At 43.4% G+C, this 16,606-nt stretch overlaps 2 protein-coding genes across 3 annotated transcripts; one reads left to right on the plus strand and one right to left on the minus strand.

Annotated features, from left to right (window-relative positions):
• Positions 1–483: 483 nt before the first annotated feature.
• Positions 484–7,517, minus strand: FAM217B (family with sequence similarity 217 member B). Of its 2 annotated transcripts, none has more exons than XM_027697456.1 (4): positions 7,306–7,517; positions 6,009–6,120; positions 5,837–5,922; positions 484–5,463 (listed from the first exon to the last, which is right to left on the minus strand). In XM_027697456.1, the coding sequence occupies exons 1-4, from the start codon at positions 7,323–7,325 to the stop codon at positions 4,272–4,274; spliced, it is 1,410 nt and encodes a 469-aa protein (XP_027553257.1). In that variant the 5' UTR covers positions 7,326–7,517; the 3' UTR covers positions 484–4,271. The 2 variants fall into 2 exon arrangements, with proteins under 2 accessions (XP_027553257.1, XP_027553255.1); XM_027697454.1 differs by having other exon boundaries at positions 7,301–7,517.
• Positions 7,518–8,857: 1,340 nt separating this feature from the next.
• PPP1R3D (protein phosphatase 1 regulatory subunit 3D) lies at positions 8,858–14,326 on the plus strand. The gene has a single exon (XM_027697441.1). The coding sequence runs from the start codon at positions 9,520–9,522 to the stop codon at positions 10,438–10,440; it is 921 nt and encodes a 306-aa protein (XP_027553242.1). The 5' UTR covers positions 8,858–9,519; the 3' UTR covers positions 10,441–14,326.
• Positions 14,327–16,606: the final 2,280 nt, after the last annotated feature.

The raw sequence follows: 16,606 nt of genomic DNA on the forward strand, positions 1-16,606 counted from the left end.
AAGAGGTAATGCCATTCTCCCCCTTTCAATCTCTCTCCCTTCATTTTCCTCTTGATGAGTCTCAACTGAACATATGGACAGTGTGTGAAATTAAGTTATACATATCCGTGGATATCAGAAATATCAGAATGTGATTCTCTGTATGAATCCACCCACGGCTTTGCTGCTCTTTGGATCATGTTCTGTGTCCTGCAGATTATAACAGAAAATGTTAAACTTACTCATCAGTGCATTTAAAAAAAGGTATGGATGTGATGAAGTAAGTTTTTCCTATTATTTGCACCTATTATGATGCCTTAACACAGCCAAGACAGAAGTGACTGCCAGGTGGAGTAGAAATACTTGTATTTTTATGACCTCACTTGGTCATCAGAGCAAGAGCTGAGATGTGCTGAGCTCCAGCTCCATCCTGCAGGACAGGAATTCTCCCAAAGAATGATCCCGAGATGCCACCTCGAGGATGATGGAAAAAATACAACTCAGTACCAAACAGGCAGTATCTCACTTTTAATGTAGCAAATATACAGTAACTCTGAATTACAAGATCACCTCCCAATGAAATTGCTAGCAAAAATATTCACCAAAAGTTCAAATAAATAACAATACATGATTATCAACATCAAAAGCTGGGCTGCAAACACTCAGTTAATCGAGTTCAGTCCTTCCAGAGTGGTCTGTTTATTTTTCAGATGAAAAACAACCGATGCAATGGGAGCAACAAAGGCTCAATACCTTTAAAATAAGGCAAAAAATAGTACATTCTAGGCAATTTCATTCTGCAGAAATTTCAACTATAATATCAGCTCCAAGAAAGGGTGTCACAGACTGACTGAAAAAACTGCCAAAATCCTCTCAAACTTCTACCAAGATCCTTTAAATAGCAAATACAAGATAAAATTACCTCAAACAATAAATGAAACACAGAAAGGACATGAGCAGTAATGGGATTATGGTGCAGAGGAGGTAAAACTTTTAACTGACCACAATATGAGATGCAAGTAATGCAGAAAAAAGAAACGTGTCAAGAGAAAAAACAGTATTGCTTTACATTTCTTTGTGTGATACATTAAAAATACAGTTTAGCACTACTAAGAAAAGCAGTTTATACACATTGGAGTAAAACTCTGTTCACACCTTTGTAACAGGGTAATTTCATTGAAAACAACTGAGCTGTTCAGAGTTTATAGTTGTGTAACTGAAGGACAATCTGGCTGTTCATCTAAAATGCAACCTGAGCATATTTATTCTGTAGGTAACACTGCAGAACATTAAACCCTGACATCCTCTAGCAAAAAAAATAAATCTCTCTGTTTAAATATCTCACATCCCAGCAACTCGTTCTTCAAGAAGCATCACCAGTGCCAGGCTTAGACATACAGATGATCCTATTGCTAAAGATAGTAAAAAAAATAATAGCCACACACTATGCTGTGGATGTATCTTAATTAAATAATTTTAAACTGAATGTATTTGATGGAATAAAATCTTCTGCTATATTCAGAAGTGCTTCTAAAGACAATATACATCAATACAAAATGAAGGAAGCATAAACCATATTCCTCTTCACAAAAAGAGCTCTTTTTATTTGTAGACCCAGAACACAGTCAAGTTAAAGTGGAAACAGGATAAAGCCTAACCCTTGCAGGTCTGCTCAGGCCAAGAGCTGTTTGTTGAGGCAAACACAGAATTTCTACTGTGTGTGAATAAAGACAACTATAGAAGTATCAAATCAGGGAACAGAAATTAGATTGATGTGATCATCATGTGAGACAAACTTACTTGGCCAGATCACACCCAGCTGAATGATGAGCAAGTATTCAGATTTATTTGAAGTGGCATCACCATCTCCACCTCCTTCACTTTTTATCTCCAACAACAGCCTGATGTCCACCAGATCACAAAGCACTACACTAAAACAAAACTTTCCTACCTCTGTGATAACAAACTTTTCTCAGTGCCAATCACCTTTGATCTGGTTTCTGATTGAAATGTTGCTTATTTATTCTTTAAGCAGTGATCATGCAAAATGTGCCTGTATCCACATGCCCTCCTCAGAACCCAGGAAAGCATCAATACACAGGAAGGTTTCATAGGAAAATTTAGCATACACTAATATTCAGTGCTGTAACAACATGCTAAATTAATGACTGCACCTAACAGAATTTGTTTAAAAACCTGCTATTCTGATTATTGCCTGGATCCTGCCCGTTTTTTGTGCTTAGAACAGTGCACTGAACTCCTGCTCATTGGCAAGAGCAGCTCGACCTTTCACTGCTGTGATTGTGAATCAGGAAAACTCGACTAAGGCAGGCTTGTAAAACTGGGCCAGAGCTTGAAATAGAAGCATTGGATGCAGGAACTTTTCATCTAAAAAAGCTGAAATAAGTGATGAGGCTGGGCCAAAACAAAAGGGTGAAACAGTGACAATGGGATGTGCTGGTCCTCTGTAGCTGCTGGTGTTCAGTTCCACCCTCTGAGTCCATCCCACCTCTGAGACAAGCCAATTTATTGGATCTTTGAGCATGTCAGATTAAGTGTCACTTTAATTGCATAGAGCTCAATGTACATGCAACTACAATTCATTTTAACTGTAATTTCACAAATACTGAATCTGGAAACGTGATACCATTATATTTGTTTCCTTTATCAATTTAAAATTTCACATTTGGTCTCCAGCAGACTAGGAAAAAAAACCACTAAAAATATTTCTTAAGACTATTCCTGAGCAATGTTTTTATGTACTGTAAAATACTCTAGTTTATTACTACATTTATTAAGATTCTCACATTTTAAACTACCTATATATAAATCCATGCTTTGAAATTTTACAAAGCTGAAGATCTGGTAGGCACAATGAAGAATAGAAACAGCTAAGCATCTTAAAACCAAGATGAGCTCACCGAGAGAAGTGCAATTTAGCTATATACACAATGTACTCTTTAGTATTTGCTACTTTTTCTGTTTTCTATTACAATGTGAAGGATCCACTTGTAGGATCTGGTCCATCAGACCTCAGCTCACTGCTCATGAACACTGTAACTGGGTGGCTGAGGGTGAATTTAATGCTGACCAAGATTGCATTTTTAAATGAAAATACAAAACATCCTCTAGAATTTAATTTAAATAAGATCATGTCCCCAGCTGCTGTGACTGAGTTGGAATTGTAACAGATGAACTGTCTGAACTGTCCTTTGTATTCTCTTGTATCTCACAGACACAAGAGAAGCCAGAGGGTCCAAGGACAGGACCCAATCCTGGTTGTACAACTTTCTTCTGTAGGATATTTCCCCATGTCACCTCAGTAAACCTTGAAACAAGAAGCCAAGCTAGACTGGACCATGGGATAAATAACAGTCATCTTGGGTGACTGAAAATCGGTATCTTCTGTATCAAAATGTATCTTTACTTGACCTTAAAATACCCTTTAAATTCTTCCCCTAGGAGTTTATTTTTTAGATTTTGAGAGGTCACCAGTTCTGCAAATTAGGCCACACAGTCTCTGGTAATACCCTCACTTTGCATTACTCAAATATATCCATGTGCAATTTGAAATTTGGTCATTTCCTCTAAAGACAAAAAGCATCAAGACTTACAAAATGAACTTCCAGGACAGCCTCTGTAAACACAGTGAAGATTCCAGGTATAAAAATACACATTCCATTTTCTTAATCTGTAACTATTGAAGCTGTCTGCTCCCTAATATTTTGTCTTAAAAAGATCCTTTCTGCATTAAAATATTTCAAAACATTATCTCCGTTCTTCTTCTTCTCAAAAAAATAGCATCTATTTCATCAAAAAAATCCAATTCATCATCTTCTGTGAAGAATTAGAGTTGGCTTTGCATAGATAGCAGGCTCCATTATTTTACATAAAACAGCTGAGCCCTTTCCATCAGAAAACACCACCATCAAACCTGCCTCATAAAACAGCAAGAAAAAAAGAGCATGGACCCTATTCCCTCAAAAATACCATGGTGAGCACAAGGAACACCACAGCCTTCAACAGACTGGTGCAAATATATATTTCTCTAAACTTCCCCCTGTGCTATTGTTACCTTCATTGAGCAGTTGTAAATATTTTGGAGGAAAGACCAATGGAAGACACTTGCCTTCAGGGAAAAAATTTCCTGCTGGCCTTGCTGGCTTAAGATCAAATGTACAGAAATGAAGAGTGCTGCCTCGGAATCAAGATCATATTTTCTCAGGATCTTCCTACGAAGAAAACCCTCCCACATCGGCCAAAAGCAGCAACGTTTCCTAATGAATTCTCCTTCACTTGAATTTGTGTGACGTTTGCTTCGTGCCATTTGTTTTGATTTTCCTGTCCCCCGTTGGTTTTTTAGGAGGAACATAACTGCTGGCATTGCCGTTTTTCTTTGGATTTGTGCTCATGTATGTTTTGAAGCCTTTGATGGGAGCAGCTGCACCGTGGAACGCTGGGCTTTGCTTGGGGGGTCTGATATTACCAACACTTTGGATTTTAGAGCCGTTCTCGGAGGGCTGCAGGTTGAGCAGCTGTTGCTTTGCAGCTGGTTTCTTTTTCAGTTCACTCCTCGCATCACCAGCCTGTCTCTGAGAAGGTGCTGCACATCCCATTCTCTCCGACAGCCTCAAGTGACCTGGATGAGAATGTAACTGGTGACTTCCCTCCCAGTGGGGATCCCCCCTGGGACCCAAACAGCTCCTGGGCAGCTTGGCAACACTATCCTGGGGCACCACTTGCCTGCTGGGCACAGGGCTGAGAAATGCCTTGCCTTTGCCAGGGCTCTTCAGGGCACGGGTGGAGCCAGGAGCAGTCTGGGGCCGGCCCTTGGCTGCCTTTCCCCTCTCGTTCTGCACCGTCTGCATCTGCAGCCACTCCAGCTGCACCAGGCGCTCCAGGTACTTCTCCAGAAATCCCGTTGGCTTCGGCCGGAAATCAGTTTTCCCTTCCACGTGGACAAAGATGGCCAGCTGCTTCAAGTCCCAGGAGTTGAAAGGGGGTGGGAGGAAGTCTGGGTAGTAATATTCTGACTCTTTAAAGCCCATTTCAGGGACATGTTCCAAACAATCCGGATCGATTTCTTCAGCTCGGAGAATGAGTTCCGGTGGAGTGCAGGGCGAGGGGGGAATGGGAATCCTTTCTGAATCAGAGAGGTCACTGGCACTATCATCTTCAGCATCTTCTTTAATAATTTGTACTGATTCAAAATCAAGAAACATTTCACCTACAGATGCTTCTTGCCATTTTGAAGGCCCTGGACTGGCTCCAGCAACGTGCTCTTCGTGATTCTTTTCCAACTGTTCTTTTTTACTGCAGTAAAAATGTTGCACTGGGACGTCTTTAACCCTACAGAAGTTTCCTTGTGTGCTGCCCTTTGTGCTTGGAGGGATCCTGTGCAGCAAAGATTCGTTCTGCCTTCTTTCTGGGAGACTCCTCTTTGGTCCTTGCACACTGTGCAGTGATGGGCAAACACTCGGGATCCTGAATGAGAAGAATGATCATGTGCTGTCAGAATGGTTAATTCTTGGAACATCGGTTTGCAAAGGTCTTGCTACCCCCTTCAAGGACAGGGATTTACACGACTGAAGCTAAAACTGGCACAGAAACTTGAGGCAAAATTTATATTTGCTGGTAGAGATAACACTGCCTACTACTGATTTATTTTATTTTATTCACTAAGGCAGGACAGTAAGTTTCCATATTGATAACTTAGATTTGTTGTCCTCATAAATGCTGAACTCTGGGGCCAGTGAAGTCAAAAGGACAACACAGCAGCCATGATTTCATCACAAGCATTTAATAAACCAGTCTGAAATGACCACAAATTAAAGAGATAATCTGAACATAAAACTACCTTTTGGACTGAGTGTTGCTGTCCAGCTGGTTTCTTCCCTTCTTAAGAACATTTGGTTGGTTACCATCTTGAGTGTCAGGGGAAATCTGAAGAGATATGAGAGTATGTGATGTAATTAAGAAGCTGACTTAAACTAGGTACTCTTCTTATGTTAAAAAAAGGGATTCTTTACCTTTTCAATGGCACTTGATACATTTTTACCTAATCTTCCAGGAGAAGATTTCACACAAGAAATTGGTTTATTTAGTCCTTTGGTGCTCGGATGGCTTTTTCCATTGCTGTAACTATGAAGGATTAAACAGAATATCACTTACAAATAGCAACATATATGACCATCAGAAAGGAAATGCAATGAAAGCTTAGAATGCAATTGAGTTTAGAAAAGAGAATTGATTGCACTATTCTTAAAGTTCACCAGAACTCTGCCATGGTCACTTTTTACTTTTATACTACTAATGCCCTACTGTATTTTTAATTAATACTGTTAATGCAATAGTGAATAATTCTATCAGATGATATAATAATAGAATGTAGCCCTTATATAGAATCCTCTGCCAGAGTATCCCAAAATTGTTTTGGGGATAATAAAGAATAGATATTAGAGACCAGATATTTAACTACTGATTTCTATAGTACCTGAAACTGCAATTTAACAAAATTTATTATAAAGTACAATAGAAAGGTAACTGCAACTCAAATTTTGCTTGTCTTCCTCATTTGCATACTGGGAACAAAATGTAAAGGATTATTCCTTTGAAGTTAAGGAGTGGAAGTAAGCAGGGAGCATAATATCTATTCTCCTACCAGTACAAACTATTTTACAAAAGGCACAAACAAAACTCACTATTTCATGTTATAATGGGGTTGTGACAATATTAGCAGGAGAAAAAACTCACATGTGAGCAAAGGGAATGGCATTACTGATCTGGGCAGCTTAAAGCTAAAACATATATTTCCTCAATTAAACCAGATACATTCCTGTGTAAGCACACAGAATAAGTAAAGCAATGTATTCTCTAAGAATCAGAAAACAGTGTCTGTTCTACAAACAAGAAATATTGCTAATTTTAAAAAGAAAAGCTTTAAAATACCATTTCAAAACAGGAATAAACAAAGTGTGCCCTCCCAGTCTAATCTAGCATGACTGCAGTTCAGTTAATTCGCCAGGATGTGCATCTGGTTTTCACAGTTTTTATGTCAGTATAGTTAGATTTTGTCTTTTAAAAAACCTGACTTCATAAATTCAAGAGCTTATAAAAGAATCAAACTACGTCCTGTGCCTCCAGCATTGCTGCAGTCACCTCTGTGACTTTGTGACCTGCGTGATCATCCTGCACAATCATTCCTACTGCTGTGGATCAGGGCAGAGGATGACAATCTCAACGGTACAGCCAGGCACTTATTAACTCATCTACAGCATTTTGACAGTTCTGGAACTAGAAAGAGAGAAATTAATTTCCTTACTTTACCATTCCTTTGTGGTTTTCATTGGTGTGGCTGTGGCTTCCCTTCTGCTGTGTCTCTCTGTGCAGCAATAAGGGATATTCTTGAATGCCTGGTCCCATTATTCCTCTCTTTCAAGGGTGTCTGCACCTTTATTTTTACATAATCTTCAAACGGCTCCAGTCTTTTGGGTTTGCAAGACACAGCGTATCAAACGCAGACATCGCCACGTCCTGGAGCTGCTGGGAACAAACCAAACCCTCCCAATGTGGTTCTATTTTTAAAGCAGGAACATAAACATAATCAGCTCCTGGTAAACACTGTCCCGTCCTCCAGCACTCGCTTAATGGGAACCAGTATCATTCATTACTATTCCCAATCCAGGGAATGAGCTGGGAGTCGGCAGCGTTACCAGAGCTCCCGTGCGGTGTCATGTGCTCACCATCCTCACCATCCTCACCATCCCCACCATCGCTCCGCCTGCGCACTTGGATTGATTTGGATTGCCTGGAGCCGGGCGTCACAGCCCACCTGGGCGGGTGTTCCTGCTCCCAATTTACCGGGAGCAGATGCTCATCCCCCTGCGTTCCGTGCGTGCCGAGCTGTCCCTTTCGTGTCACAAAAAACGCGCTCTTGCAATATTCATGTATGCAAATTTTGAACCAGATACTTAGGGGTTTTTTCCTTCTTCCAAAACAAATGCCTCATCAATTCCTACTGAAAACACTCAGAGCGGGATCTGTGGCATTCTTTTATTTCCCAGGAGCTGCATCCCCGTTCCAGGGTACCGCACTGGGGTGCACAGACACGGTGTGCAAATGTGACAGGCGACCAACAGCTCTGCTGACCCACCTTTACAGTCACTGCACTGCTGTTTATGCATTGCTTATGCACATTAATGCAAAATAAATGGAAAGTAATTTACATTTGACCTCGTCCTCTGCCACACGCCTTCCCCCATCCTGTCCCCGGCCAAGGTGGAGCGCGGGGAGAGAACCGGGGCCCCGGAGCGCCGGGACGAGGCAGATCTGCGGCCGCGAAGAGGCAGCACCGGGATGGCAGTACCCGGGATGGAAGGCAGTGCCCAGGATGGATGGCAGCAGTGCCCGGAATGGCAGTGCCCGGGATGGATGGCAGTGCCCGGCATGGCTGACAGGCTGTGCCCGCAGCAGCCGCCGATGCGGGCCCCGCTCCGCTCCCTCCCGGGCTGCCCCAGCGGTCCCGGCCGCGGTGCCCGCGCTCCGCAAGGACAGCGCCCGCGGGGTTCCCGAACCCGCCGCCCCCACCACCTCCCGCCGGTTTCGCCCCCATTCCCGCGCCACGGCCGGGCCTCTCCCGGTCCCCGCCTTGCCTTTGCCTTCGGCCCCGCGTCCTTCGCCGCCGAGGGCGGTCCCGGGGAGCGCAGAGCGAGGGGCGGGCCGGGGCGGGGACAGGGCCCGGCGCCTGCGCTGCGGGAGCGGAGCGGGGCCCGCCCGGGCCGGGCCGGGCTCAGCGGGGCTGTGCCGTCCATGGGCGCTGTGGCGGCCCCGGGCGCGGATCGTCCCCCCGGGCCCAGCGCCGCGGCCCCGCCCGACAGCCCTCGCCGGGACAGCCCCCGCGCCCCCTCCAGCCTCTGCAGCAGCCCCGGGCTCGGCTCCGGCTCGCTGCAGCCCGACAGCCTGCAAGCCTTCCCCGGGCTCGACTCGCCCAGCATCCAGTGTGACAGCCTGGAGTGTCCGCCCTGCTCGTCCTGCTGCTGCTGCCGCGGCAGTGCAGGCTCGGTGGGGGTCAGCGAGGACAGTCTGCAGGCCCCTCTCGCCCTGTGCTCCGGCCGGAGGTGCCTCGGGGCGCACCCGGCATCCAGCGACCTCTCCGACAGCCTGGAGTCGCTTATCCAGCACGACAGCCTCCAGTCGCTCTCCAGCCTGTGCGTGAGCTCCTCCAGTATCAGCGGTGATAGCCTTGAATCCCTCTCCAGCCTGAGCCTCGGGGGCACCAGCCAGCACAGCGATCTCGAGTTTGTCGGCCCCTGAGACTGCTTTCATCTCGCCTTCATCTCTACACAGACCGCCCTCGCCGCTGGATCCTTCCAGCTGCTCTGAGAACTTCCACGTTTGTGCCCTTCGTTCACAAGGTGACATTCAAGTTGATCCTTCTTCCTACACCCAGTGCAATAACCTCAGACCTTATTGTCCGTGGCTGCCATTCCCAAAATAAGTGCTTCAGAAGGGCAGAAGCTGGTTCTTTGCAATCAGTTAAGAATGGAGGTACGTGTTCCTCGGAGGAATCCCAGCTATCTCTCTGATCTCTATGAGAACATGTTAAGGGCTGAAGGAGCAGCAGGACGAGGACAGCAGCAGCCCCCAGCAGTCCATACAAGTAGCAACCTGACTTTTCAGAGCAGCACTCCAGCCAAGGAGAGCCCCCAGCCAAACCACCCTCAGAGCAGCACATCCTCCAGCTGTGACCCAGCACTGCGGCCCATCATACGCCGCCGAGCCAGGTCTTTGCCCACCTCACCCGAAAGGAGGAGAAGAGCAGTGCACTGTCAGCTTCCTGAGTGCCAGAGTCGTATGAACCGGGTGAGGTTTGCTGATGCTTTGGGTTTGGAGCTCACCGAGGTGAAAGTCTTCCAGACTGGCGAGGATCCGTCCATCCCCTTGCATGTCCTTTCCAGGCTCTCCATCAACTCAGACCTCTGGTACAGCAACTCAGACTTGGAGTTTACTATGCAGTGCTTGGTCCCGGACTTCCAGCAGCCTGCAGACTGTATGGATTTCTCCTCCCGACTTCAGGAGCAGCAGGTGTGTCTTGAGCGGGTGACCAGCTCCGATTTGGGGCTCAGTGGCACCATCCAGGTTTGCAATGTGGCGTTTGAGAAGCGGGTGTCTGTGCGCTACACCTTCAACCAGTGGCAGAACCTGCACGAAGTGTATGCTCGCTGGCACCACAGCATCCCCGAGAAAAACGGGCAGCATCAGGTCGATGTTTTCACTTTCTTTCTTCCTGTGCCTCCTTTCCTCCTCCAGCTGTGCTCCCTCGTCCAGTTTGCAGCAAGGTACCAAGTCAATGGCCAGGAGTACTGGGATAACAACAGAGGCCAAAACTACACTCTCACCTGTCGGACCCACCCCCTTAAGGTGCCGAGGGAGTGTGAGGAGAGCTGGATCCACTTCATCTGAACAAAGGAAGTGGGTGCAGAGCAGCTTGTCAGTAGTCTTGGTGGCACTCTGTTCCTTGGCATGGCTCTCTGCTCCTATGGCAACAGGCTTCTTGGTGAAACCTGCCAAACCTGGCAAAGTGTCCCAGGGCTGAGGAGCAGCCAGTGACCCTGACAAACTGTTCCAAACTTCTCGGAAAGTTAAAAGGGCCAAAATCTTTTACTGAGATACACTCGTGGAAAGCCCAGGTCATTTCTTGTAGTGTGTGAGCAGAGCGTTTTCAGGGAATGCCGTCAGACTACCAGAGGGTAAAGCAGCACATTTCTTTTTCCTAGTAATAGGTTGCACAGAATGTTTTTAACTGATCTCATTTTGTACTATTTGTTTTCTAAACTGCTTTACTAGTTTTGTTTCTAATTTTGTTTGTATTATCTCACCAAGTCTGGGCACTATTCCATTTATGCATAATTTGGATGGCAAACACTGTAGGGAGTACTCGTATTTATATATATCATATTAAGGCTGTAACCACGTTAAATATTTCCATTAATATTTGGGTTGGAAATTAAATGTTACTACGAGCAGAACATGCATGGAAATATGCCATCAGCCCCTCTCTTTCCCTTAAAAAATACCCAAAAAGGTGCCTTTTCTTATCTCCAGTGTTTGCAGCAGGAGTGATTGTCATTAAAATGTGTGTAAGGCAGACCTTCCTGGGGAAGTTCTCATCTTTTTCAGGTGGTGCCCAAATAGGTTTTTCTCTTGTCCTTTCCTGGTGCACCTGTATTTACTAAGGGAAACTAGAGCAATTTTGGACTTGTGTTGCAGTTGAAGACCTCAAAACACTATATGAATGCTCATGATTTTACCAGTGTTTCTGGTAAAATTATAAATCAAGAAATGGATATGAGATAGATAGATATAGAGATAGATAGATAGATATAAGGAAAACAAATAGCACAGGGAGCAGGTTACAGAGCCTTGGATCCTGAATCCTGGCTCCCTGTTCCCAAGTGTCCCAGTACTACTGCAGCAGGACCTTTGAATTCTTTATTTAACTACTTCTCATTATAAAACTCCAAGACTGCAGCCTTTGCAGCACAAGCAGGAACTGCAAAGCAAAATTATGATTTCACTAGTAAACTAATACTTACACAAAACCATAAACAGAATCCCTTCTGCTGCAGGGAGAGCACGGGAACACTTTACACACCATCTTCCCATGATTCTTGCACTACTGCTTTCATTCTGTGGTTTTAGTGTGGTTTAGGATTGGCAACAGGCTTGGATCTATTGAGCAAAAGATTGTCCATAATTGTTTTCATACATATTCATAACTGCATGGAAAGTTTAGGTTTATATGGTAGCATGAATTTTCAGAGCTGGCTGGCTGGAGGTATTAGAAAAGTTGCTTTTTAGGACTGTACTGTGACAATCAGGCCACTTATTTGGGCATCTTATTTTGGATTGGTGCTTATTTATTGAAATCACAAGTAGGTTTTAAAATCACAGTTGTAAGGAACCCATGACCAATTCTATATTAGCCCAAAATGTCTCCTGAGTAATTCTGGAAGTGCAGAAACCCCAAGAAAATTAATTTGTCTGGCAATTTAATGTTGCTCCTTTTTGTGGTACCCATTTAGCAAAGCTGGGATTTAAGTGAGGAAGCTGCCTCATTCCAATTAGGCTTTGGCTTTCAGAGGAGCCAAAGTCATGAATGAAGATTCATGAGCTGCTGAGCATCTCCTGCAGAGTATTCAGAAAATTCAGTCCTATTTGGAACTATTGAGTATTGACTGTGTTGGCTGCTTTGCTGGAGCACTGTGAGGCTGAACATTTAGGTGGAAATTGTTTCGAAGGAGAAGGTGAGGCTGAGGTGGGATTGTCAGAGGGGAAAGTGCTGCCTGCTTTAAAATCCACCTCTTGTTTTCTATCCCTGGGTTAGAGCAGTGACCATTACCAATCTGGCAGCAGCTTCTTGTCTGGAACCGTATGTTGTGTCTTCCTCATATGGTACAAAAGATGAGAACTGTGTAAGAAGGGGCATTGTCTAATTGTAAGGAATTTTGCTTTCTATGCTGGCCTTCCTGTGACTAAGTGACAATATAGGACATACAATATCTGCACTAGTCAATCCATATTCTCCCTAGAAATGGAGATGTTCTCCCTGTAGTTGATTGCCTGTGGTGTGACAAACAGTATCACCTCTGCTGAGTGTGGAGAGAACACTGTGGGACTAGTGCTGCCATTCTGCAGCTCAGCATTAGTGCAGGTTGTGCCAAATCATGCCAGAGTGAGTAGGTGTCAAGTGAGGTGAGCTGGAACACACCTTCCCTGACTGCAGAAGAATCTTTAGTGGCAGGAATTGAAATTGTGTACACTTACTTACATGAAACTTGCTGACTTAGGGAATTCCATTAAAGTTTATCCACTGTTGTTAAGTCCCTGGAGGCAAAGTACGTAGTTGTCAGTAAAGTAAGAAGAAAGTGGACATGCACACACACAGGAGCAGCTGTGCTGAATAAAAGGCACTATTTTAAAGTATTGTTCCCCTGTCCTTTTCCCTCCCAAATTACTATATTTCTTCCCTCAGCAAACCCAGCACACCCTAAAAGTCCCTCTGGTATTTGACAGGAGCTCAGAGCAATCCTTGGCTTCCTGGCAGAAAGATGCTGTTGCCATCTTCTGGGAGAGACTGTCATGTGCCAGCAACTGTCAAATCTGACTGTTATCTCAGACAAGGACAGATTACATAAAGCTGAGGCTTTCAGTACAAAGGGTGATGCCAGATGTACCACAGTGCAGAGGGGTAGGAAATGAATGTCTCAGCAGTCTGAGCTGGGCTTGTTTTGTCTTCCTTCCGCCACCTCTCCGGGTATTGGCGTGTGCAAAATCTTGAATACTAAATACTAAAGCATTATTTCAAGTTTCCCTTTGCTCTCCTTGCTTTGCCTTGCACTGCTGGAGAAGCACTGGCAGTAGCAGTTCCTGGCAGTCCAGCTCTCTGGCACTGCTGGCTGTCAGTGGAGCAGCTGAGCTGAGAGTGATCTCTGGGTTAAGCTGTTAAACGTTCACACCAGTGCTGGCACCTGTCACATCAAAGAGGAAACAGGCACTTAGGTTTTCTTGTCACATTCAGCAATGAGCATCAAAAGGCTTCTGGTTAACAAAAATGGGATTAAGCCATTAAGTAATGGTAATATGCACTTCGTGAAGGTAAACTTGTGACCACCTCTGTATCTTCTCAGGACAACTTGACTGCTTGCACTGTGTTCAAATCAAGCACTTCCCTTATCATGAAGATTTTGTACAAGTGAATTCTTCACAAGGGTTATTGCCATATAATGCACTTTTAAAAAACATATTTTTTATTGTCAAACAATAAATGAATGTCTGGTAGCCCACAGTTTCAAGGTTCTTCCAAGCATGTTTTTTAAAGAAACGTATGAAATCCTTGTAAATGAAAAGGGGGTTGTCTTTTGTGATTAAATGTCTTGTCCAGAATAAAGTACATTACACAGGATATCAATAAAGCACATATGCTGGACAAAGGGTCTAGCAGTTGTAAAATTGCAAAGTTTTTAGTTAATTTTAAAAAGCAATAATAAAACTATGGCTATTGTAATACGAGAGATTGAAATAAAAGCTTTTCACAATTTTATGTTGTTTTTGTCAGTGGTGCTCCTTTTAAGAAAACTCCTGAGTTGTCACTTACAGAGCATCATACTCAAGGAGGTCAGGTGGGTTTGAGTTGCTAAACAATGAACAGCACCTGCTACACACAGTGATAGTCTGTGCAGCTGCAAAGATGGTCAGGCTGCCACTTTGCACATGGAATTGGTTGTCCTTTCACCTCAGAGTTCTATGGATGCAGCATCTGCAGAATAAAGATCCCATGTTGGAAAAAGGCATGCTGACAGTTGATTCTAATAGATCTTCATGGAAGAGAAAGGGATTTTCCTCTCATTGCACTTTCCAAAGCTGTGCTGGACTCAACACGTGCATTTCTGAGCCTCCCAGTTGTTATAATTCTGTTCTTTCAGTTCTCAGTGCTGCAGTCTGTCCTCTCAAATCAGGTTCTTCTCACTCACCGTTTCTTGAAAATATATCTACATGTGGTACATTAAGAGCATGTCCAGCTCTGCAATAACTGATTTATCCTCGATAGGAAATGCATCTCCATCGGGGTCAAGCATTTACTCGATACAGTTCCAGATTTAAATAATCTGTTGCCAGGTTTCTCCTAAAGCAAAATGGAGACATTTAACTAGAAGACATAATTAATAAGGACAGATATTGCCCATTACTTTTTAATCGGTGTTAATAACTTCAACACTGCATTGTCAGAGTTGCTTGGGGGAAAGATTATTATTGCAAATCACTGTTTAAATACATAGGAATGTCTATATTAAGTTGTTTAAGAATGTTAATATCTCTTTTTATTACAAAATATACAGATTGTTATAAATATATGCATGTAGATGCATAAAGGAGCGTGATTTCAGGAGACATGAGATTATAATATCTTGTCTTTATGACTCTTGTTTTCCATTATCCTTTACTACTGATCTGAATCAGAACCAGCAATACCACCTTATTTTTAATAATCTTACCCACTAAAATAGAGTGTTAAGCATCACTGGGAAATAAATATGATGGCCACAATGTAGACTGGCCAGGAGACCACCAAAGGATAAAGATTTTATTGTTTGATTTTAATAAAACACTTGAAAACAATGTGAATTGGTTTTAGCTTCAAGGGTGGGGATGTGTGCAAGATTATTTAAGAGGAGGACTGTTTTTTTCTGAAAACATCCGACCATCAGGTTTATCTTACGGGTTGTTAGTGCTATTTTTAATACAGGTGTTATTTTTACATTTAGTTTCAAATTCATAGTTTCTTATATTTGTTTTGCAAAGAAAAAAATTAACTTCTAACCTGTCAAGATGGCTATATGCATACAGAGTCAGTTGTAACTACAGCACTTAATGTAGTGTATTATCAGTGCTCACTACAATGCTCTATGTACCTTGCAGCTGATAAAGACTCAGAACAGCGAGTCCAAGTGATTACATAAGTGTAATGTTAGTACTGACTTCTCTCCTGACTTGGCCTTCTCCTTGTGATCTCAGATGTGCAAGAATCTCAGCTGACACTTGATATTAAAACTGTTGGCATCAACAGTACTCCTGACCCTTGAGCTCTACGTAAACTGGCAGCTGTGCTAAAGATTGAATACCTTGGCCAGAACGATGTTTTCCGTTAACTGTAATAAGGATAAACAGTTCTGGTGCTGTAGTAAAGAAAGGTCCCTGTACACAGTGCTACCCTACCCTAAAGAGTTTTGCCTCTGTTTTCTCAGGAGTTTTTGAGTGCAGTTTCCATGTCTGTGGCCCAAATAATTTCACTGTTCTGGTCTGTTTGATGCATAACTTACTGAAACTTCTGCTTTCTGCTGGCTTCCCTTCTGCTAAAGCAAACAAAATAGACTGATATTAGAGAACGAGAAATGAACTGAAGTAGTCTCAGTGTACCTACTGCTGGAGGGAAAGTGTAAGATCCACTTCTGGACTCTGCCTCACTTCTCTTTTGCTATAGAACAAGTAAGGCTGGACAGTCTCATCCTGTGTGTTTGCTCATGGGACTGGTAAAGGGAAAGCATCAAAAGCAAATTGGCTTTTATTACTTTTGCTTCATATGATGGAAGCAAAATTCAGGATTCAGCTTTTACAGAAAACTAGTGATGCTCCAAGTTCCTCATGTAAAATTCTGTCCCTAGTGGGTTTCTCAGTAAAGCTGTATTACCGATCTGCTTTAGATCACCCACTGCCGACAGTAAATATGAGGGCAGTTAATGCTGCAGTAAATTGCTTTAGCAGGACATTCTTCCTGCAAAATGCCCAGCACTACTCACTCCCAACTCCTCGGCGCAGATACTCCAATTCTCACACCACTTGTCATTTTCTTGAATTACAGTGACATCTGGTGGTATTTTAAATACCTCGTGTACAGCTTTTTTTTACCTTTTATAGTATTGAGATTTTATTTTCCTTATTTTAGGAAGTCAGTGGTGCTATTTTATTTACAGTTGCTGCAGGTTTTCCTGCTGTGAAAGGTGTTTTTTTCTCCTGGATGCTCCACTATTGCTGCTTATTCTAGGTATGAGTGGAGACGATTCTTGCTATT

This window comes from Neopelma chrysocephalum, unplaced genomic scaffold (assembly GCF_003984885.1).
Source record: "Neopelma chrysocephalum unplaced genomic scaffold, ASM398488v2 Primary Assembly neopelma1_119, whole genome shotgun sequence".
NCBI lineage: Eukaryota > Metazoa > Chordata > Aves > Passeriformes > Pipridae > Neopelma > Neopelma chrysocephalum.